At 52.4% G+C, this 23,172-nt stretch overlaps 1 protein-coding gene and 1 non-coding gene across 4 annotated transcripts in view; one reads left to right on the forward strand and one right to left on the reverse strand.

The window, feature by feature from the left end:
* Positions 1-23,172, reverse strand: part of CLIP2 (CAP-Gly domain containing linker protein 2) — a 73,586-nt gene that overhangs the window by 45,604 nt on the left and 4,810 nt on the right. For all 3 annotated transcript variants that reach the window (XM_049904757.1, XM_049904756.1, XM_049904758.1), the window contains exon 2: positions 5,586-5,773. In XM_049904757.1, the coding sequence (XP_049760714.1) occupies positions 5,586-5,709 (124 nt within the window). In that variant the 5' untranslated portion in view covers positions 5,710-5,773. The remainder of the gene's footprint in view (positions 1-5,585; positions 5,774-23,172) is intronic.
* TRNAG-UCC (transfer RNA glycine (anticodon UCC)) lies at positions 10,812-10,882 on the forward strand. The gene has a single exon. It is a non-coding gene; the product is annotated as a tRNA-Gly (tRNA).

A 23,172-nucleotide genomic window follows, 5' to 3' on the forward strand; every position in this document is an offset into this window, starting at 1 on the left:
TCTGACACACACGGGGTCGCCAGGAGTTGGAATCGACTGGACAGCAACTGTTTAACTGGTTAGCCTCCAGAACCGTGAGAAAATACAATTCTGTTCTTTAAAGCCACCCACTTTGTGTTATTTTGTTACGGCAGCCCTAGGGACTAAGACAGGTCCCACTACCTACCCATCCACTCACTCAGGCCACAGACCTTCACTGCTCTTTTCCCCCATCCCCATCCCAAATCCAGTCACTCACCAAGACCTAGCAATTCCAGTGAAAAAATAACCCCCAAATCCACGCCTTCTTTTCAGGCCCCAGCAGCCCCATGGGAATCAGCCCCTGGAGACATCATGCCTCACCTAGCACGCCCCCCCGAACCCCGGAAGGGTCTCCCAGCCTCCAGTCTCCCCTCCCTCTTTAGCCCCTCCTCTGAAAGGCAAGCCTAATCATGTCACTCCCTCCAACTCATTTTAACTCACTAAGTAGGGGTCAGAACCCTGGTGACACAGTGATTAAGCACTTGGCTGCTAACCAAAAGGTCAGCAGTTCTAATCCACCAGGTACTCCCTGGAAGCCCTACGGGGCACTTCCACTCTGTCCTACAGGGTCTCTGAGTTGGAACTGACTTGATGGCAATGGGTTTGGTTTGGTTTTTAAATAGGGGTCATTTTTATGTCAACCTGTAACTTTTATAATGAGCCTTTGTGACTTTTATTGAGGTATATTAAAGTATACTAAATAGCACGTACTGAAAGAACACGTTTTGATCAGCTTTGACATATGCATGTTGCTGTTGTTAGGTATCACAGAATTGATTTCAACACAGCAGAACTGCCCCATAGGGTTTTCCTGGCTGTAATCTTTACTGAAGCAGATCGCCAGGTCTCTCTCCTGCAGAGCTGCTGGGTGGGTTTGAATAACCACCCTTTTGGTTAGCAACCAAGCACTTAACAGTTTGCGCCACTGGGACTCCATAGCCCATGTTACCTTTGCGGTAAAATTAATTAAATGTATTTTTTTAAACAAAAATAAAATTGGGAATGTAATCTTTGGCCCATTTCCCATGGAAATTATTCAGAAAGAAAAAACTGATTCACAATCTTGTCATTGACAAAAATAAAAAGCTGAATCTCCGTGCCCAATAATATATACCCAACACCAAGGAGTCGATTCCAACCATAGTGACCCTATAGGACATGGTAGAACTGCCCTATAGAGCTTCCAAGAAGAGGCTGGTGGATTCCAACTGGCAGTCTTTTGGTTAGCAGCTGAGGTCTTAACCACAGCACCAGCAGGGCTCTGGCCAATAATAGGAGAGCAATTATATAAATTATGGTCAAGCCATTCACGTTACTAAGCAATCTTTGAAAATAACTGTTTCCCAGTTACATGGAAGAGCATCTCTGATGTACTGCTTAGTGAAGGGCAGAAGCCAAAAGGGCCCCATGTCAGGCTCCTGGGTCCAGATGCCTGGGGGTCAGGGGAGCAATGAGGGAGAGGACAGGACACAAAGAATCAGTCAAGAGGGCCTCACAGGGCCCATCATGGCGCTACGCTGTGAACTGCAGAGTGCAGCTCAAGAAGTCCTCAGTCCCTGCCAGTCACGGAAGGAGAGGAGACCTACCCCAGCACCTACCCCCGGGGGGCGATCAGCTCCCTCAGCATCCCACGAAACGTGGTTCCACAAGATGCTAACAGGTATTAAAACCCGTTGCCATCAAGTGGATTCCGACTCATAGTGACCCTACAGGACAGAGCAGAACTGCCCCACAGAGTTTCCGGGGAAACTGGTAGATTCAAACTGCCAACCTTTTGGTTAGCAGCCATATCACCTAACCGCTACGCCACCAGGGCTTCGGATAGGTACCAGAAAAAAAAAGAAAAAAACTTTAAAAGTTTTTATTTTATTGTGGTAAGATATAAATAAAAACAAAAAGTTTGCCATTTTAACCATTTTTTAAATTGTGGTAAGTACATAAAACTGTCATTTCAACCTTTTTTACGTGTAGAATTCAGTGACATTAATTACACCATCCTGTTACACAAACATCACCATGACCCGCGTCCAGACCTTCTTCATCACCCCAAACAGAAACTCACACCCCTTAGGCAGTAATCCCCACTACCTCCCCCGGCCCCGGGTGACCACTGATAAACCTCCGTCTCTATGCATCTGCCTCTTCTGGGTTGTTCATATAAGTGAGATTACATATGAAAAAAAACTTTTAACTTTCCAGCTCAAACATGTTTGAAAACCAGCTACTCAGGAAAGTGAAGGTTCCCTGCAGGACTTCTCAGAGCCTGTAATGGGCTGATGAGCACTGTGGCTACCAAGAAGGGGCAAGAAAATAAGGTGACCACGTGATCTACATCCATGAGGCTGAAAGGAGGTGCCACTAATAACCGCGTCAGGTTGACAGGCACAGACTAGCCTCTCAGGCACAACATGGTTACCCTGGCTTCAAACTACAGCATTTTCTGCATGCTACCATCTAAAGAAATCCTGCCCACCCACCTGTTGAGACCCGTGCAAACACCCCACAACCACACAGCATCCTGAGCAGCCCACACACGTCTCTCCCTCCCAGCCCCATGGGCTCAGGTCTGCTTGGTTTGCACATCTGCCTCCCACCCAGACATGAGCCCTGGGGTGAGGCCCACACCACCTCCCCTCTCAGCCCCCAGAGTCTGTCCCTCGTGGCCCCAAAGCAACATACACAAATACCCCACAAGCCCCAAAGTGGCCTCTGCTCTAAGGTCCCGCCTCCCACCTCCGGCCAGCAGAGTCACGGAGGAAGGAGTGGGGTCTCCACAGCATCCCTCAGGGAGCTCTCTCTCTGCCAGCCCTTTCCCCACCCTCCGGTCAGTGCATCTGCAGTATGGCCTCCAGGGAGGATGGAGTCTGCCTGCCCCACTACCCTGACCATGAAGGCAGGTCCTACCTGTAACTCTCGGCCACACTGACAGCTGTACTGTCCAACCCTGGAGAAGGGCACTCCTCCATCTCCACACCACAGCCCGAGTGCCAAGGGTTGCTTAGTGTCCTCCTGAACCAAGTGGAACCCAGGCACCCACCGCCACCCCTATCCCAAACCAGGAGATCGGAGCAACCAGCCAGCAGACTCAGCAGGGGAGACAGAAGGCTACAAGCACCCTCAGCCTCATGAGACCGAGCCCCGCTGCCTGCAGGGTACCACCTCCTCTCACACAGTTCCCGCCATCCTCAAGGCCAAGCCATTCAGCTTCCTCCAGGAGCCCTTCCCTGAGCTCCCACAGCTGGGGCAGTGGGCACAGATGTCTTTGCTGAGATGGCCACGTGCCTCCTCCATGGCCCCCCCCAACTCCAACCTGCTCACAGTTGTCTGAGGGATGTAAATGGGCACAGTGGACCCTCTGCCCACCGTCCAACGACCCCCTCACACTTACAACACACCTGAACCCCTGGACTTTCATGATCAGGCCTCTGCCACCCTCCCCAACCTCACTGCACGCCCCTCTCCATGCAAACTTATCTTATTTCTGCTTAACAAACCAAATCCCTACCTCACAGCCTTTGCATCGCTCTCCCTCCACCAGCAACACCGTGCACTCTGGTTTTCTCCTGCCTAGTTCCTTCTCTTGCTCAGGAAAGCTCCGGGGACCTGGGTCTTCAGGTGAGGCTGCCCTGTAGGTCTGCCCGTGAGCCTTGCCTGGTACTTCCTTGTCCTTTCATGCTAGTTGTTCGGCTCTGCCAGGCACCTGGTCCTGCCAACAGCCCATGCCTTTGGCTCAAGCTTCCCCTGACCCCACCCAAGGTCTGCCTTCTGACTGTTTCTGTCTCTCCAAACTTCTGTGCCAATCAGATGAGATGGGCAGTGTCTGACACTTCTGGCTGGAGCACATAACTGAAGCAAGGATTTGTGTTCAGAGATGTTCATCACAGTGTTATTTATCAAAGCGAAAAATAAGAAACAACCTCAATTTCCAACTGCAGAGTATGAGTAAGGAAACTTTTCTAGGTCTTTCTATTATACACCCCTGGGTTTAAAACCTTCCAGTGGCTTACCCACTACTCTTAAGATGAAGGGAAAACTCTCCACAAGCCCAAACCCCGCCCCCACTGCTGGTCCACCCCCAGCTCATCAACATACTCCCCAGCCTCTCTCTGCTCCTTCCACACCCACCTTCTTTGCGCCCTTATACTCACCACAGGAGTCCCTGGGCGGCACGAGTGGATAAGCACTCACTACTAGCCAAAAGTTTGGCGGTTTGAACCCACCCAGAGGTATCTCAGAAGACAGGCCCGGCGATCTGCTTCTGAAAGGTCACGGCCTTGAAAACCCCGTGGAGCAGTTCTCTGCACACGTGGGGCTGCCGGTTGCCCCGAGTCGGACTTGACTCCACAGCATCTAACGCCATCACTCCCGTGCCGCCTCCGCAGCTGAGCCTTTCTGTGAAGCCTCCCCCTCTTCACTTCGTGAACCAGTACCCCCAGACTCCGGCTCATGTGGCCCCTCCTCTGGGAGGCCCGTGCTGACCTCCCAGACCCACTCAGGCCCCCCTTACGGGACCTCATGCACTGAGCGCCCCCGCCTGGCTGGGAGCCCGAGACGGCCAGGCCACAGCTGCTTTGCTCAGAATCAGAGCTCCAGTGACTAGGGCGGTATCCACAAAGCAGGTCCTGGATTGATATTTTACAGCCGTTAAAAATGATGTAATCGTGTAAAGTTTTTACTGACAGGAAAAAATGTACCTGATCATGTTAAAAGGAAAAAAAGCAGTTTTCCAGGTGTATATGCAATACGATTGCCAGTAAGTAAGAAAAAATGAGGAAGGAAATATATCAAAAACAATGGCTGCCTTGGGCGGGGGGTGGGATTATGGCTATTTTTTCCTCCTGCATAAAACTTTCCAAACATTCCACAGTGACCTGTCTTACTTTTATCATCAGAAAAAGCAAATTAATACAGCTGTTCTCTACCCATCTTGCCCTCAGGGGCAGTGCCTCCTGATGCCTGCCCCGTGGGCACCCTCTGTCCACCAGCAGGTCAGATAAGGAAAGGTTAAAGGGTATGGGCTAAAGGTTAAAGGGCATGGCTTTGTGTAGAATGTGGGGCTGGCTCGATGCCAACCAGGAAGGGGCCTGAATGGAGGGCTGGAGGCTGGAGTTTGAACCCTGGCTATACTCTCCTGGCCAAGTGACGAGTGACGGTGGGCCAGGTGTCATACTTCCCCAGACCTCCCTCCCCTCATCCCTGAGTCACAGCCCTGGTGGCACAAGGGTTAAGAGCTCGGCTGCTAACCAAAGTGTCAGCCGTTCGAATCCACCCGCCACTCCTTGGAAACCCTGTGGAACAGTTCTATCCTGTCCTATAGGGTCGCTATGAGTCGTAATCAACTCAAGAGCACTGAGTTTCACAGGTTTAGATGAGGCCCCCAGTGGTACCCACCTCCCCGAGTCAGGGACACAGAAAGGGATGATGCCTATCAAGCACGTGCCCGTGCCTGTTCACTAGTTAATTTTTAAAGGGATCACAGTCAGACATAAAGAGGAACTTCCAGTAAACTGGTGTCCAGCCTGTGTTCCCAGACCCCTTAACCCCAGCCCCTCAGCCCTATGCACCTTCCTTGGAGCCGGTGGCAACAGCTGCAGCAGAGGCCGAGGCTGACCCAGTGGGTGTCCGGCCCACGGGGCTCGAGTGCTTCCCTCCACGGCCGGGGGGCTTCAGGCCGCTGGGCTTCTGCATGGCAGCGCCACTGCTGGGTAAACGAGTCGATGCAAGTCACGTCCTCTCTGCCATCCTCTGTCACCTGAGGGCAGAGAGCAGGGGCGATCATGTCATAGCGTCACAGACACCAGAGCCTTGGCTCACCCCCCACAGCACCCTGATGTTGACGTAGAGCCTTCGCAGGAGTCCAGCACCCCAAGACAGTGAGGCAGAGACCATCGTCACCGCATTTTCTAGACAGCGAATCTGAGGCGCAGAGCCATGGCAGCAAGCATGGCCCAGGGTCACCTGACACTTGTACGGTTTGCTGGGCCACAAGGTCTGGAATGCCGTGTCTGCCCACTTTTGGGGCCAGGAGGGAGAGCCAGGAGCAAACACTTGGGGGTCTGCAGCACCAGCTGTACTACCCCAAGAGCCCCCCACCAGGGCCATGCAGGTTAGCACTGCACCAACAGGCTGAGTGTGGCCACGAAGCCTGCGTTGGTGCAGATTCTGCCACACAGACCAACCCTGTGCGGTCTCACTTCCCAACGACCCCCAGGCCCTCTAAGACGAGCCAACAATCCACACCCACCTGATGCAAGCTGTACAATGCTGACTGTTCCCCTCACCCCACACTGCCCGCTCCACCCCAGGAGAGGGGCATGCCCAGAGAAGCTCAGACCTTCTCCCTCCTTCCCCTGTGTGGACCACCTGCCACAACCCCACACCACAGACTGGCCGTGCCCCCTGCCTGCCATCCCACCATCAGAGCTTTATCTCTACAACTGAGCAGAGGGGAAAGACCATATACAACTTACAGGGGTAAAAGCACTTTACACAGGGAGCTTCAGAGAGCGGCCATGCCCCAGTCCCCTAGAGGGTCAGCTCAGAGAAACAGATGGCAGCAAGACAGGGTGGAGGAGACACAAGGACAGGCCTACCGCCCCCGGCCTCTTCCTCCAGTCTTCTACCCACACCCCCGTTTTTAGTTTTATTGTGATAAAATATATATATAAAAGTTTGCCATTTTAACCGTTAACTGAGTGCACAGTTCAGTGACATTAATTACAGTCACCACGTTGTACTGCCATCACCACTGACCATTTTCAAAAGTTCTTTGTCTCTTCAGACAGATACCCAGTACCCCCTCAGCTCCGTTCCTGTCTCCCCACGGCCCCAGGTAACCACTGATCGACTTTGCTCCCTATGCATTTACCTGTTCTAGATTATTCCATGTACGGGGGATCAGACCATATTTGTCCTCCTGCGACTGATCTCACTTAGCATAATGTCTTCAAGGTTCACCCACCGTCAGAGCAAATATCAGGACTTCATTTCTCTTTACAGGTGAGTAATATCCCATTGTGCGTACCACATTTTGTTTCTCCCTTCACCTGTTGGTGGACACTTGGGTGGCCTCCACCTCTGGCTGCTGTGCACAGTGCTGCAGTCAACGCTGGTGTACAGCGCGTTTCAGCCCCTGCCTTCAAGTCTCCTAGGTATACACTAGGAGCAGAATTGTTGCACAACCCCTTCACGCACCAAGTGTTTATGGAGTGCTCACCACAGCCAGGCCCTGTCCTGTCCCAGAGCCACAGCAGGGTTCAGGGTGTCCTCAGGGAACACTGTCCAATAGGGAAGGACGCAGAGCACCATAGGCGGACAGAGCGTCACCCCCTCAAGACCCCGGGGACACAGGAAACAAGGGCCCTGAGCCCTCACTGCTGGTGCAATAGGGGATACTGTGCCCATGGCCCATCTGGCCCACACCTCGCCCTTGGTTCCGGAACCTCACTCCCTTCTAGAGAACCCTTTTCTCCCTTCTTGATCCCCATGCTGTATGTAGGGCCGACCCACGCCCACTTCTGGAGTGGACAGTGACACAGGCCTGGCCAACCTGAGTGCTGCGGGCTGGTGAAGAGATGACGTGACACTGGCTGTGAGCCTGGGCTCTGGCCGGAACCTGTAGGAAGAGGTGCTCTGCCTGCCCTAGGGCTGCCTGGCTGTAGGAGGGAAGCCAGGAGCTGCAGGGCCAACCTGGCTGCTGCATGGGAGAGCCTGCCAGGGAATGACGCCAATACCATAAAGACAAGCCAAGTCCCTGGTTCTGGAGGGCCTGGATCCAGCTGAGCCTGAAGCTGATGACTTGAGCATTTCACTTCCATCAGTCAACAAAACCCCACATGCATATACACTGTGTTTTCTTCTTCTTCTGTTTTGTTTAAGGGATGCTGTCACTTGCAACCAATAAAGTTCTGACTAATAAGCCAATTCACAACGCTCCGGGGGACGTGTAAATATCCTCAGCACGGCTCTCGGGGTAACAAGATGAGCCCGCCACAGTATTACACAGTATAATACAGTATCACACAGTATTACTGCCCCCGCACAGCCATGGAAGGACCCACTCCACGCGCTGGGCTGTCAGCCATGACAGTGGAGGATAAAGTACCCCCCGGGGCACATGTGGTGGCACCCACACACCCAGGTACCTGCCAGTGGGAGTACTGGGCATGCCCCGACCAAAACCAAACCCACTGCGGTTTAGCCGATTCTGATTCACAGTGTCCCTATAGGACAGAGCAGAACTGCCTCACAGGATTTCCAAAGCCGTAATCTTTACAGAGGCAGACTGCCATCTTTCTCCCACGGACTGGCCGAAGGGTTTGAACCACCAACCTTTCGGTTAGCAGCTGACTGCTTTAAGTACCGTGCCAAAGGAGCTCTGGGCATGCCCAGAGCCTGCCAAATCCAGCATTCCAATACCCTGATCAACTCACACCCAGGAATTCCAGGCCCGGGAGTCACTCGGGCGGGCTGGTTCCATGGTTGCACCCTGGGTCCTAACAATGGACCCTGCAGGTCGCCCGTTCACTAATGAGCTGGCCTTGTGGACTCTGGACCTCGCTCTCTGTGGGCTGTTAGGCTTAACCAGCATCTTCGAGCCTGAGCGGGGCTCACTGAGCCTGAGAGGGCGAGTGTGAGGGTCTCCAGCAGCGGAGCCTGCACCAAGGAAAGCCCTCCCACCCTGAGGGCTGCCCCAGCAGCCCAGCCAGGGGCCTCCTGACCTAAGAAATCCTGACAGAGAGCCCTCTGTGCCTGAGGCAGAGGCTCCCCCACCCCATGGTCCCTTCTCTGCCCAAAACCCACCCAAAGAAAAGAGCTAGCTGCAAACCACTTCTCTAACAAAGGACTTGTACTCAGGATATATGAAGAACAACTCTTACGACTTACCACTAAGAAGACCAACAGCTCAGTAAGAATGAGCGAAAGATTTGAAGAGACATTCCACCAAAGAAAATAACACGCATGGCCAACAAGCACATGAGAAAACGGGCAACATCATTAGTCATGAGGTAAACGCAGAGTGAAATCACAACTCACACGTACAGGAATGGCAAAAGATAAAATAAAGGACAATACCCGGGATGTGGATGAGGACGTGGAGCAACTGGAACGCTCATATATTGTTGGTGGAAATGAAAAACGGTACAACCACTCTGGAAAATAGTTTAGCAGTTTCTTAAAACATTAAATACATACCAACCATACCTGTGACTCGGTGACCCAAGAGAAATGAGACCGTACGTCCACACAAAGGCTTGGACACCAATGTCAGTAGCAGCTTTATTCATGAGAGTAAAAAACTGGCAACAACCTAAATGTCCATCAACCAGCAAACGTATAAACAAAGAGCGGTGTATCCGTACAACGGAGTACTATTCAGCAACAAAAAAGAACTACTGATACACATGAGATAGATAAAACTCAAAAATACTCTGCTAAGAAGCCAGAGACAGAAACTACACATTGTTTAATTCCATTTATGGAAATTTCTAGAAAAGACAAACTACAGGTAGAGAAAGCAGATCAGCGGCTGCCTGGGGTAGGAGAAGGGACTGACTGTGAATGGGCAGGAGACCTTGCTGGGTGGTAGAAACATTCTAAAACCAATTGTGCTGACAGGTGCACAACTGTGGATTTATACTGAAATTCACAGAACTGTACACTTCAAACAGGCGAATTTCATGCTACATGTTAAACCTCAACTTAAAACAATTACATAAAAGATAAAACCCCTCCCAAAAAACCCGCTGCTGTCAAGTCACTCCCAGGCTCCCCAAAAGCTCAAGTTGGTGCAATGGCCTTCGAGGCACTCCTCACCTCTCCTGATCCGTGAACACCTAGTCTGATGCTGCCTTCTCCAGGCAGTCTCCCAAGCACCTTTGGCCCACAGAGAGCTGAGCTCAGGGTCATGTGCCGAGCTGAAAAGGAGGGGATATGCAGTACTATTCTCGTTATTGCTCATCTTGACTCCTAGGAGACCACAACAGCCTCAGGGCGGTGCCAGGCACAGGGCCCTGCACCCAGAAGCTGGTGCACATCTCTTGTGGATAAAGGCCACAGGTCCCCAGGGACTCTCCTCACAGAGAAGATTCCAGAGGCTCCCACAGCTACGAAAAGCCGCTTCTGTGCCAGGCCACACATGAATGTGGCCTCATCATCCTCACAAGCCCCTGACGAGGCAGTGGTCACCTCACGGTGGAGCAGCCAAAGCTCAGGACCTTACTCCAAGCTGTACGCCACACAGTGGAAGCGCTGAGTCACACCCACTGAGTGACAACCCAAGCCCTTCACTACTTCCCTGGAGCCCAGCACAGCTCTGGAATAACATTTGTGAGACCCCTGGCCTCTGGGGAGAGCACCCGCTGGCCACGGTTCACAAAGGAAACCAGATGAGCCCGTGGGAGCAAGACCAAGGAGGTATTCATGGCAGGCCGCTCCGGCTCTGGGCAGCAGGGACGGGTGGGGAGGGGCCAGCCGCCCAACCCCTTCCGCAGCCTCCAAAGCTGGGGGAGAGTGGTGAGCAGGAAGAGGGGGAGGAGGCCCTGGGCCAACTGCTCCTTTGTGACTCAGCCGAGTGAGCTCGTGGGATACAGGAAGAGAGGGGCTTCTTGGAAAAAGCTGGGATATGGTGATAAATGGGCCCTGGCCACACTGTGCTGGTGGGAATGGCCTGGGAGGCAGGGGAAGGAGAGATGAACCTCACGCAGCTTTAGGTCCGAACCCCGGACCCACTGTGGGACCTCAGCCCAGCAACAGCCTCAGTTTTATCATCTCTAAAATGGGGTAAGGAGACATTGGTGGTTCAGTGGTAGAATGCCTGCCTTCCATGCAGGAGACCCGGGTTCAATTCCCAGACAATGTGTCTCACGTCCAACCACCACTAAACTGTCGGCGGAGGCTTGCCCGTTGCTATGACGCTGAACGGGTTTCAACAGAGCTTCCATACTAAGGCAGACTGGGAAGGAAGGCCTGGCGATCTACTTCTGAACATCAGCTGGTGAAAACCCTGTGGATCACAACTACCCGATCTGCAACCAAGCACAGGGATGGTGCAGGACCGGGCAGCGTTTGGTATTGTTGTTCACAGGGCCACCATTAAGTCGGGCAGGGGGTAAAATACCACTGCCTCATGGGGAACACTGAGGACCGAGTCAAGAATGCACCCCACCTGCCCGAGTCCCCCAATGAATCCAGCACCAGGAGCTGCAGAGGAAATTGCAGCTGCTGCCACAACCCGGCCTGTTACTATTTCCGTGGGTCCGATGCACACGCAGTCCCTCAGGGACTGAGGCCTAGACAAGGCGGGTGTGGGAGAGGCAGAGGAGGGCTGGGCGGCCATTCACCCCAGCAGGCCCTTTTGTCCACCCTGAATTGCCATTACCAAGGACAAACCCGGGCTGCATTTCAGGGTTTCCATTTCAGCTGCCCAAGGGTGGCGGCCGCAGAGTTTCGGTGGGGATAAGGCCCAAGAACCTTCCACCAACCAGTGGCCCACAGTACAGCCCCGCACGGCCCAACGGAAGGGTAAACGGTGCCAAGTAGGGCAGTGGAAAGCCCATCTCCGGCCTGTCAGCACCGGCCCGAGGGCAAGAGGGAGGGCACCAGGCAATGGGGCTCCTGGGACCAGACACGCTGCTCCATGGCCTCAGGGCCATGGCTCACCCTCTCAGGCTCTCTGCTGGGAGGGGCAGGTGCTGTGGCAGGGATGCTGCCGTGGCCCGGCTCTCTCTGTGGCCTGTCCCGCCCCGAGCGGCAGCTCTCACACAGGGTCTGGTCCTCCTCCCCCTTCCTCAATGCTGAGGCAGTCAGGTGCTCCCCAACCACCTCGTACTATGGTGGCCAGCCCTCCTCTCCTGAGCCTGGGGCCTGTGTGCCAGGCCCCGCTTACCACCAACTCAAATGCAAGGGACCCCTGCAGCACCGCACAGGAGAGGAGCTTTGTTATGGAGCGGGGGTCTGGGCACTAGAGGGGCAGAGTGTCCAGGAGCCCAGTACAGGAAACTGCGCGATAGACCACGCTTTGCCAGGCCGACCGAACAAGCGGTGCTTTAGTGGGGCTGAAGAGAGTGCATTCAGAGATGTGGGGCCGGCGGGGATCTCGTGGCCATGGCAGGGCATCGGGCCCCATCCTGTGGGCATGAGGAGCCATGACAGGATTCCAGGTTAGGCTGTGAAGGACCAGACCCACATTCAGCAAAATGGCCCTCGGGAGCTGATGAGGACCAAGGCAGGGGAAGGCTTGGAGCAACACTGAGACCTGACCGTTCGCAGAGGCCGGGGTTGAGGGGACAGGACAGGGGACAGATGCTGAGTCAGCAAGGTTTGGTGGCAAACAGCGTGGCAGGGGTCAAGGGAATGGGTAAGGCTGGCATCCAGGGTCCCAGTGGGCTATGGAGTCTCTAGACACCGAGAGGGACCAGGAGAGCAGGAGACTCAGCTTGGGACATGCCAAGTGTGAGGGACACACTGTGGGGCCCTCAGGAGGGTGCCTGGAGTTAGCCAAGACCGACAGAACCAGGGCACAGAGGCCTAAGCCAGGGTGCCCACAGCATGTAACCTGAGGGAGTGGGGGCAACAAAGGGACTGGGGCACCCACTGGAGGGCAACCCAACGACAGATGTGCAGGAACTTCACAGAGAGGATGTCAGATCAAAAATTCCCAAACCTGGAAAGCTGCTAGGCCTCCCCAGTAATCAGGGAAATGCAAATCCAAGCCACAATGAGATCCCATTTCACACCCAACCAGATGGGCAAAAGGCAAAAACCAGATAACAGCAAGGGCTGGTGAGGCTGTGCAGCTGCAGGCTGGTGGGAGTACAGAGGGCACAGGGCCTGGAGAGGCTGCAGCCCAGCCCACTGTGTGGAAGGTGCACCTAGAGACCACGGTGTCCTCGCAGGGAACACACTGCTGGTACCACCTGCCAGGCACACCCCACCCCACCTGGAAGACCCCACATGGAACACCCTGCTGGGTACCCTCTGCCAAGCACACCCCACCTGGGACACCCCACCTGGAACACCCTGCTGGGCACCCTCTGCCAGGCACACCTCACCTGGAAGACCCCGCTGGGCCCTCCCCACCTGGGACACCCCACCAGGCACACCCACCTGGCACACTCTACCAGGAAGCTTGGCCCCGGTGTCCCAGGAGACACTTACAGAATGATTACTGCAGCACCCCGATTAACAGCGGGAAAATGTGTTTTTGAGAGCTGGGGCGAGTACCTGGAGGCTTCATTTATATTCATAAGGTTTATTTCCTAAGTCCTGTGGGGTGTACATGGGTGTGTCCTTGTCTATCCCTTTTTGACGGCCTAAAACATTTCATAATCTTTCTTCTAACTGTGGCAAATACAGAGGTAACAGAACACTTGCCATTTCAACAATCTTCACGTGTATGTTTCAGCGACATTAAACAGTTTATCATGGTATTCAACCATCACTAGTACAGTTGTTTTTAAATTAAAAAATTAAATACAGACCTAAGCTGGCGAGGAGGGAGTAGCCCCTCCCCTCCCCACCCCGCACACACCCTCCCTCCAGAAGTGAGGCCGGCCGGCCCCACAGCCTGGCCCCTATAGGTGCCCACCACCAGGCCAAGGCTCCCGGAATGGAAGGGGAGCCCATTCTCGTGTGGTCTGGGCCACCCAGCTCACCCTGCACTAGAAACCTGGAGCCACCCCCGCCCCACCATGAAGATCCAGCAGGGGCCCAAGCATGGGGTCCCCATCGCCCCCCAGGGGTCTGCTCTGCACCGGCCTTTCCCCTGTGCTGGCCCCGCTGCTGGCCCCCACCCCGCTCAGCAGCTGGGTTCATTTGAGGACTGGAGGCTCAGAGAACTTCTAGGTAGTGAAGCCAAAATCCCCCCGCCCTCCCGGCCATGGCAGCAGAGCGCAGGCAGGGCTGGGACAGCCCTCCTGGAGAAGCTCTGAGCGGAAGCCAAAGCTCCCAGCCTCACACCAGCTCCCCCTCAGGCCCGGGAGATGGGGGCTGGCTCCGGACTGTCTATTCTCCCCCACCCCCACCCCATCCCCTTGCCCACCCTGTGCTCTCGCCCAGTTGAAGCCTCATGGGAAGCTGGCACCAGCCCAGGCTGGAGGGAGGGAGTAGTCCCTAGAAGAACAGGATGGGGATGGCCCCTGCTGGGTCCTGGGCCCCTGAGAACACAGCTCCACCCAAAGGCCTGGCACCATCCATAGAACCTGGGAAGCCAGAGTGGGAGGACCCCAACCCCACCCCAGTGAACCCCACAGCATAGCTGGGACTGACCTGGGCTCCAGCTGGCTGATGGGCCTCAAGGGGGGAAGGGAGGCTGAGAGGATGGCAGCTGGGGAGGTGCAGGGATACTTGTGGGGCTCTGCAGGGAAAGGACAGGTACACCCCACTCGGCCCAGTCCTTCTCTGCTGTCTCTGCAGCCAGGAGTCTGGCCTGCCCTAGAGTCCAGAAGCCTAGATTCTAACCTCCCAGTAACTAGGCATCTGCCCCACCCTGCTGACAGCTTGGGAAGGCCGTGGAGCCCCAGGAACTGCCAGCCTGTCTGCCTTACACTGGTGGCTTGGCCATCTACCCTGAAGCTTGGAGGGGGTTGATGCCCCACCACCAGCAAGGGGCAAAGGGAATCAGGGATATGTCAGGTCAAGGACAGGCAAGGAACGTCAATATATTTCCCTGCCTTACATATCCACACACACACACCCCTACATACATGCATACACACACACACGCAACCTACACACCTGCTTCCACACACCTGCACACATACATATACACATACCTACACATATATACACACGTGCACTCATACACCCACACCTACACAGACACACCCATACATACCTACACACATACATACAACACAGACACACCCACACGCACACCCATACACACCCGCACACACACACGTCCATACACACCTACAACAATGTTGGTGTGCCCACAACAGGGCACAGTTTGGCCCGGAACCTGGTCCTGGCAGCCCTGGCCCTGCACTGCTGGGACCCTCCCACCGCTGGCCCACGATGCTGGCTCTGAGGCCAGGATCCCACACCAGGCCCAGGGAGAAGGGCCCGGGACAATCACAGCTAAAGTGGCCCTCTAGCTTGCCTTTAGCCCATTACCATCCCCATTTGACAGAATGGGAAACCTAGGCCCAGGGCAGAGAAGCGATTCACCCAAGGTCAAGGAACAAGCAAATAGGACAGGGATCTTTAGCTGCCCAAATGCAGAAAGCTGTGCTGAGCAAGAGGGTACCCAGACCGGACAGAGCTCAGAGGTCCAGGCAGGGAAGGGCCTGCTGAGGTCACCCAGTGACTGGGGCAGAGCAGGAAGGGACTGGGCCCCTGGTATCCCATGTCTCAGGCCAAGGTGCTGGCCCGATCATCTCTCACTATTGCTTCCTTCACTTCTGACTTCCTGGCAGCTCCACCCAACATGACCAGCTAAGGTAGGTGCAGGAAAACTGCCCGCTTCTCCTCCCCAGGGCCAGGGTTTGCACAAGCAACTAAAAATCAGCCCTGAGCAAAGGATGCTAGGTCAACTGATTAACCACGTGGGAAAAAACCATGATCCTTCCTGCAGTGGGCAGAAGAGTTCCCCCCTCCCGACAATGTCCATGCCCTAGTCCACAGAACCTGTGAGTATGCAAGGTTACAGGGCAAAGGGGCATTAAAGGGGCAGATGGAATTAAAGCTGCTCATCAGCTGGCCTTGAAACGGGGAAATGAGCCTAGATTATCCAGGGGGGCCCAATATCATCACAGGGTCCTTCTAAGTCGGGGAGGGATGCAGAGGGCGGCACGAGGCGGGCTCCAGCCCATGCTAATGACCCTGAAGGTGGAGAAACCGGTCACGAGCCGAGGAACGCAGGTGCCTCTAGAAGCTGGAAAAAGACCAGTGAACCTACTCCCCCCTGGAGACTCCAGACTTCAGCCCAGGGAGACCAATTTCAGACTTCCAACACCACCAGTAAGTTTTGCCTGTTTTCGAACTTCATTCTAAGTGGAAACATATAATCACATCCTATGCACCCTTTTTTGTTTTTTATGCACCCTTTAAGAGGCCCTGGTGGCACAACAGTTAAGCACTTGGCTGCTAACGGAAAGATCAGCGGCTTGAATCCACTGGCGGCTCCACAGGAGAAAAGACCTGGTGATTTGCTCCCGTAAAGATGACCCCCAAAAATAAAACAAACCCCAATCTTTCTCCCATGGAGCAGCTGGTGAGTTCAAACAGCCAACCTTTTGATTAGCTGCTAAGGCTTAATCACCGCGCCACCAGGGCTCCTTCCCATAAATATGACAGCCTAGGAAGCCCTACGGGGCAGTTCTTCTCTGTCCTGTAGGTTCACTATGAGTCAGAATCGACTCGAGGGCACACAACATGTGCCCTTTTGTACCTGGCTTCTTTTGCTCCGGGCTATACTCATCCTCGCTGCATATTCTTGTAGTATATTCGCTCTCATTGCAGGGTTCTCAGCACAGGCACACCTCACAGATGTTGCAGGTTCAGCTCCAGACTGTTGCAATGAAGTGAGTCGCACTAATTTTTTGGTTTCCCGGTGCATGTAAAAGTTACGTTTACACTATACTATAGTCTATTACGAAACCTCGGTGGAGCAGTGGTTAAAGCGATTGACTGCTAACTGAAAGGTTGATGGTTCAAAACCACCAGGGGCTCCATAGAAGAGAGATGTGGCAGTCTGCTTGTTAAAGGTTTACAGCCTTGGAAACTGTACGGTGTCGCTATGAGTTGGAATCAACTCGATGGCAGTGGGTTTGGGTTTTTTTTTTTTAAACTTTAATTAAAAAATACTTTATTGCTAAAAAATGCTAACCATCCTCTGAGCCTTCAGTGAGTCGTGATCTTTCTGCTGGCGGAGGGTCTTGCCTGGATGCTGATGGCTGCTGACTGATCTGGGTGGTGGTGGCTGAAGGCTGGGGTGGCAATTTCCTAAAATAAGACAACAGTGAAGTTTGCCACATAGACTGACTCTTCCTTTCATGAAAGATTTCTCTGTAGCACGCGATGCTGTTTGAGAGCATTTCAGAACTTCTTTCAAAATTGGAGTCAATCCTCTCGAACCCTGCCGCTGCTTTATCAACTAAGCTTATGCAATATTCTAAATCCCTTGCTGTCATTTCAACAATGTTCACAGCATCTTCACCAGGAGTAGATTCCATCTCAAGAAACCACTTTCTGTGCTCACACATAAGAGGGAACTCCTCATTCGTTAAAATTTTATCATGAGATTGCAGCAATTCAGTTACATCTCCAGGCTCCACTGCTAATTCTATTTCGACCACATCTGCAGTTACTTCCTCCACTGAGGTCTTGAACCCTTCAAAGTCATCCATGAAGACTGAAATCAACCTCTTCCAAACTCCTGTTAATGTTGATCTTTTGACCTCTTCCTATGAATTATGAATGTCCTTAATAGCATCCAGAATGGTGAACTTTTTCCAGAAGATTTTCAATTTATTTTGCCCAGATCCACGAGCGGAATCACTGTCTGTGGCAGCTGTAACCTCATGAAATGTATTTCTTAAATAACAAGACTTGAAAGTCAAAATTACTCCTTGATGCCCATCAACAGATGAATGGATAAATAAATGATGGTATATTCACACAATGCAATACTACACATGATAACGAACAGTGAGGAATCTGTGAAACATTTCATAACATGGAAGAACCTGGAAGGCATTATGTTGAGTGAAATTAGTCAGTTGTAAAAGGACAAATATTGTATAAGACCACTATTGTAAGAACTCAAGAAACAGTTTAAACAGAAAGAAAATATTCTTTGATAGTCACAAGGCGGGGGGCAGGAGGGAGGGTGGGAGAAGGGTATTCACTAATTAGATAGTAAATAAGAAATACTTTAGGTGACGGGAAAGATAACACAATACAGGGGAGGTCTGCACAGCTGGACTAAACCAAAAGCAAAGAAGTTTCTGGAATAAACTGAATGCTTCAGAGGCCAGCGTAGCAAGGGTGGGGGTTTGGGGACCATGGTTTCAGGGGACATCTAAGTCAACTGGCATAATAAAATCTATTAAGAAAACGTTATGCATCCCACCTTGGAGAGAGGTGTCTGGGGTCTTAAATGCTAGCAAGATGCATCAGTTGGTCTCAACCCACCTGGATCAAAGGAGAATAAAGAACACCAAGGACACAAGGTAATTATGAGCCCAAGAGACAGAAAGGGCCACATAAACCAGAGACTTACATCAGCCTGAGACCAGAAGAACTGGATGGTGCCCGGCTACAACCAATGACTGCTCTGACGGGGAACACAACAGAGAACCCCTGAGGGAGCAGGAGAGCAATGGGATGCAGACCCCAAATTCTTGTAAAAAGACCAGACTTAATGGCCTGATTGAGACTAGAAGGGCCCCTGTGGTCATGGCCCCCAGACCTTCTGTTGGCCCAGGACAGGAACCATTCCCAAAGCCAGGGATTGGACTGGACAATGGGTTAGAGAGAGATGCTGGTGAGGAATGAGCTTCTTGGATCAGGTGCACACTTGAGACAATGTTGTCATCTCCTCCCTGGAGGGGAGATGAGAGGGTAGAGGGAGTTAGAAGCTGGCGAAATGGACACGAAAAGAGAGAGTGGAGGGAGAGAGTGGGCTGTCTCATTAAGGGGAGAGCAATCGGGAGTGTGTAACAAGGTGTTTATAAGTTTTTGTGTGAGAGACTGACTTGATTTGTAAACTTTCACTTAGAGGACATTAAAAAAAAGGAATTACTCCTTGATCTGTGGGCTACAGAATGGATGTTGTATTAGCAGGCATGAAAACAACATTGATCTCCTCGTACAGCTCCATTAGAGCTCTTGGGTGACTACAAGCATTGTCAGTGAGCAGTAATATTTTGAAAGGTATCTTTTTTTCTGAGCAGTAGGTCTCAACAGTGGGCTTAAATACTCAGCAATCCAGGCTTTGTTGTTCCATTTAAAGGCAGAGTAGACTTAGCATTAATTCTTAAGGGCCCTGGGATTTTCGAGATGGTAAATGAGCACTGCCTTCAACATAAAGTCACCAGCTGCACTAGCCCCTAACGAGAGAGTGGGCCTGTCCTTTGAAGCTTTGAAGGAGGCACTGACTTCTCTTCTCTAGCTATGAAAGTCCCAGATGGCATCTTCTTCCAATCTACGGCTGTTTCATCTACAGTGCAAATCTGCTGTGTAGCCGCCTTCACCAACGATCTCAGTTAGATCTTCCGGGCAACCTGCCGCAGCCTCCACATCAGCACTTCCTGTTTCACCTTCACGTTCATGCTACGGAGATGGCTTCTTTCCTTAAACCTTGTGAACCAAGCTCTGCTGGCCTCAAACTTTTCTTCAGCAGTTTCCTCACCTCTCTCAGCCTTCAGAGAATTGAAGAGTTCAATCCAGGGCCTCGCTCTGGATTAGGCTTTGGTTTAAGGGAAAGTTGTGGCTCGTTCGATCTTCTATCCAGACCGCTAAAACTCTCTCCACATCAGCAATAAGGCTGTTCTGCTTCCTTTTCACACGTGCGTTCGCTGCAGTAGCACTTCTAATTTCCTTTAAGAACTTTTCCTTTGCATTCACAACTTGGCCAACTGTTTGGCACAAGAGGCTTAGCTTTCGGCCTGTCTCCCTGTCTCAGCGTTTGACATCCCTTCCTCACTAAGCTTAATCACTTCTAGCTTTTCATTTAAAGTGAGAGACGTGTGATTCTTCCTTTAACTTGAATACTAATAGGGCACTGTAAGATGATTAATTTAATTTCAATATTGTCGTCTCTCAGGGAATAGGGAGGCCTGAGGGAAGGGAGAGAGATGGGGGAATGGCCGGTTGGTGGGGTGGTCAGAACACACACGTCTATTGATGAAGTTCACTGTCTCACATGGGAGTGGTGAGTGGCACTCCAAAACAATTACAATAGTAACCTCAAAGATCGCTAATCGCAGAACATCATAACAGATGTAACAACGAAAAAGTTTGAAATATTGCGAGAATTACCAAAATGTGACACAGACTTAATGACGCAGACTGGCGGAACCCGAAACTACGGCCCCAGACAGCCTGTTAACCCAGAACTGAAATCATTCTCAAAGCACACTCTCCAGACTAAGACTTAAAAAAAAAAAAAAACAACCCATTGCCGTCGAGTTGATTCCGACTCATAGCGACCCTACGATGGGAAAATAAAACAAAAAATAATACACATGGGGAAAGCGCTTCTTAGTTCAATCAGATATTCTAGACCAAAAGCAGGAGAGATGGCAGGAAGGGACAGGAGCTGGTCGAATGGACTCAGGGAACCCAAGGTGGAAAGGGGGAGCATGCTGTCACATTGCAGGGGCTGCAACCAATGTCAGAAAACAGTATGTGTATAAATTTTTGAATGAGAAAAAAAAGTGACAGAGAGACATGAAGGGAGCAGACGCTGCTGGAAAAATGCTGATGATAAACTTGCTCAACACAGTGTCGCCACAAACCTTCCGTTTGTAAAAAACGTACTATCTGCGAAGCGCAATAAAGCAAAGTGCAATGAGGTAAGGCTGTACCTAGGGCAGCGCCTGGGTCATATTAGCTCAAAAAAGGCTACTTAATGAAGACCCTCGTCCCCTCACACTGAGCTGGACACCCCACAGCATCTAATTCACGCCCCGACACTACACTTGATGGACTGCCTGGAGTCACCTCCACACAGGACAGAGAGAAGTAACTCAACATCCCGCGGACCCGCATCCTGCTCGAAACTCCAGCAATGAGCAGATGTTTGCAGACTGTAGGCTCAATGAATGAAGAAATAGGTAGTGAGCCCCCAGTCACTGGCAGTGATCAAGTGGAGGCTGAGTCCCCCACTCAGAAGTGCTCCTGCTCTAGCTGGCAAAGCTCCTCTAAAGAGGTTCTCCTGAGCTTTGGTCAGAATCCCCAGACTGTCCCCTGCGCCCGGGCACAAGCTTGCTGCTGGCACTGACCAAGAAGCTGGAGACAGAGCACCAAACTTGGAACCCAGAGACCTGGGTCTGAGAGGCCACTCCATCGCTTACCAGCAAGTAACTGGGCCATGCACTCCCAAAAGGGGCCTCCAATGGGGCAAAAAGTGGGTGAAAAAAATCTTAAAGATTACAAGTCTACAGTCCTCCAAAGGGGCACAGTGTATAAGCAGATAACAGCATGTCTGTGGCGGATGGAGACCAGGGAATCTAATGCCTAAAATGGCTCCTGGGGCCGCAGTAATGGAAAAAAGATCACGAAACCAGCTCCGGACAATCACTGTACTCTCTGGCCTTTCCCACACTCATCCACAACACAGGTGACGATGGAACCCATCTCCCCGGGGCACCCAGAGGCTTAAAAGGCTCCTCACACTGTGCTGGCACAGAACACTCGCCGGTCTCGCCCAGCTACTGCTACTGTCAACAACACCATGAGCAGGGACTGCTGAGCGCCCCACCCCACTGGGGAGATCCAATGTCTACAGTGTCTCCACTTTGGGGGGAAGACACAGTCTGGGAGAGGCCATAGGACAGCGTTTGCCTCTTCGCTGTGTTTGACCAGCACCTGTACCGGGTGTACTTGGGGCTGGGGTCTGGAGAGGGCCCAGGCCTCCTCAGCTGAGTTGCTCCCGTCTACAGGAGGCACAGGCTGTAGCGTTTACTGTGCGCCAGGCACCATTCTAAGTGCTTTATGAATACTACGTAACATCTATATTAATCTACATTTATTTTCTCTGAGTTTACAAATACAAACTCATCTGATTCTCACAACAACCTTATGAGGAAGATACTATTATTAGCTCCATATTACTAATGGAGAAACTGAGGCACAGGGCGGGCAAGTGGCTAATCAAAAACACAGCCAGGATGTGAACTCAGATCCTCTGGTCAAGCAGTCTGTGCTCTTTACCATTTCCTTTCATTCCCCAAAACCAAGGCCAACTCCCCTCTGACGAGGGCCCAAGGGTGGAGATTTAGGCAAGAGGTCGGGCGGCCTAGGCTGATCAGTGGATACCAGGGATGGGTGGGAGGGGAAGGGGCCTTATAGCTTAAGGGACACCGAGTTTGCCAGGGGTGATGAAAAAATTTGTGAAGACAGCGGTGACGGTTGCATAAGACGGTGAACATGATTAACGTCACTGAACGTACAATGTAAACATGGTTCAAATGGCAGAAACCAGAGCTCTGACGGTTGCCCTACTTCCCCAGTACCAGGCAGCCTTCAGCACCTTGGCCAGCTGACCACAACCCTGCCAGCCTTTGCCCTGCTTCTTGGCCACCCTCCCACCCCTGCATTCCAGCCTCCCTGAAGGTCGCCTTGCTCCTGGAGACACCCCCCACTGGTACCCCATTCCTGTTCTGTCTGCGATGCCTTCACCCCCCTTCAACCCCTTAGCAAACTCCCTCCCAGAACTCCATCAAGGCTCTGAGGCACTGCCACCTCCTAGAACCTCCTCCCATCAGCCGTGGTTGAGGGGGTGCACCCACAGCTCTCTGCACCCCTCTGCCTCCCCACATGTGGGGGCCACGAGGGGGCTTCTCAGGGGCAGGGTCTCACTCCTGTCTTCTCGGGTTCTCACCCATCTTTGACCACCTGCGTCCCTGAGCAGCACAGTTTGTGCTCTTCTACTGACCTAAAGGTTGGCAGTTCAAACCTACCCAGTGGCACCACAGAAGGAAGGCCCCGTGACCTGTTCCTGTGAAGATTACAGCCAAGAAAACCCTATGGAGCAGTCCTACTCTGTAACACGTGGGGTCTGGTTCTTGGTTTCTGATCAAGGAGAAAGTTAAACCCTTTGTGGAAAAGCCTGGCTGTGGAGGAGCAGCCCCAGCCCTTGGCTCCCTGCAGGCTGCTGCCAGCAAGGACTCTCAAGGAGGCTAGAACCCTGCTGCTCAGCCCCACCCTGGAGCTGCTGCCCCTCACACTTCAATGTCATGTCCACCAGGAAGCGAGGTGACAATGCAAAGCCATGCCACACCCACCTTCCCCCTGATCTGCCCACTAGAAACCTGGGAGTCAAACCACCTCAACGAAAGGTACACAAATGCCCTCTGGCTTCATTTGATTTTGCTACCCTTGGTTTCCTCTTGCCCCAATTTTCTCATTTATTTTTAATCTCGTTATACTGCATTTATCTCTGTAAATCTCAAGTCTTTTCTGGAATCAGATAAAGAATAA

The sequence above is a fragment of the Elephas maximus genome, chromosome 12 (assembly GCF_024166365.1).
Source record: "Elephas maximus indicus isolate mEleMax1 chromosome 12, mEleMax1 primary haplotype, whole genome shotgun sequence".
Taxonomy (NCBI): Eukaryota; Metazoa; Chordata; class Mammalia; order Proboscidea; family Elephantidae; genus Elephas; species Elephas maximus.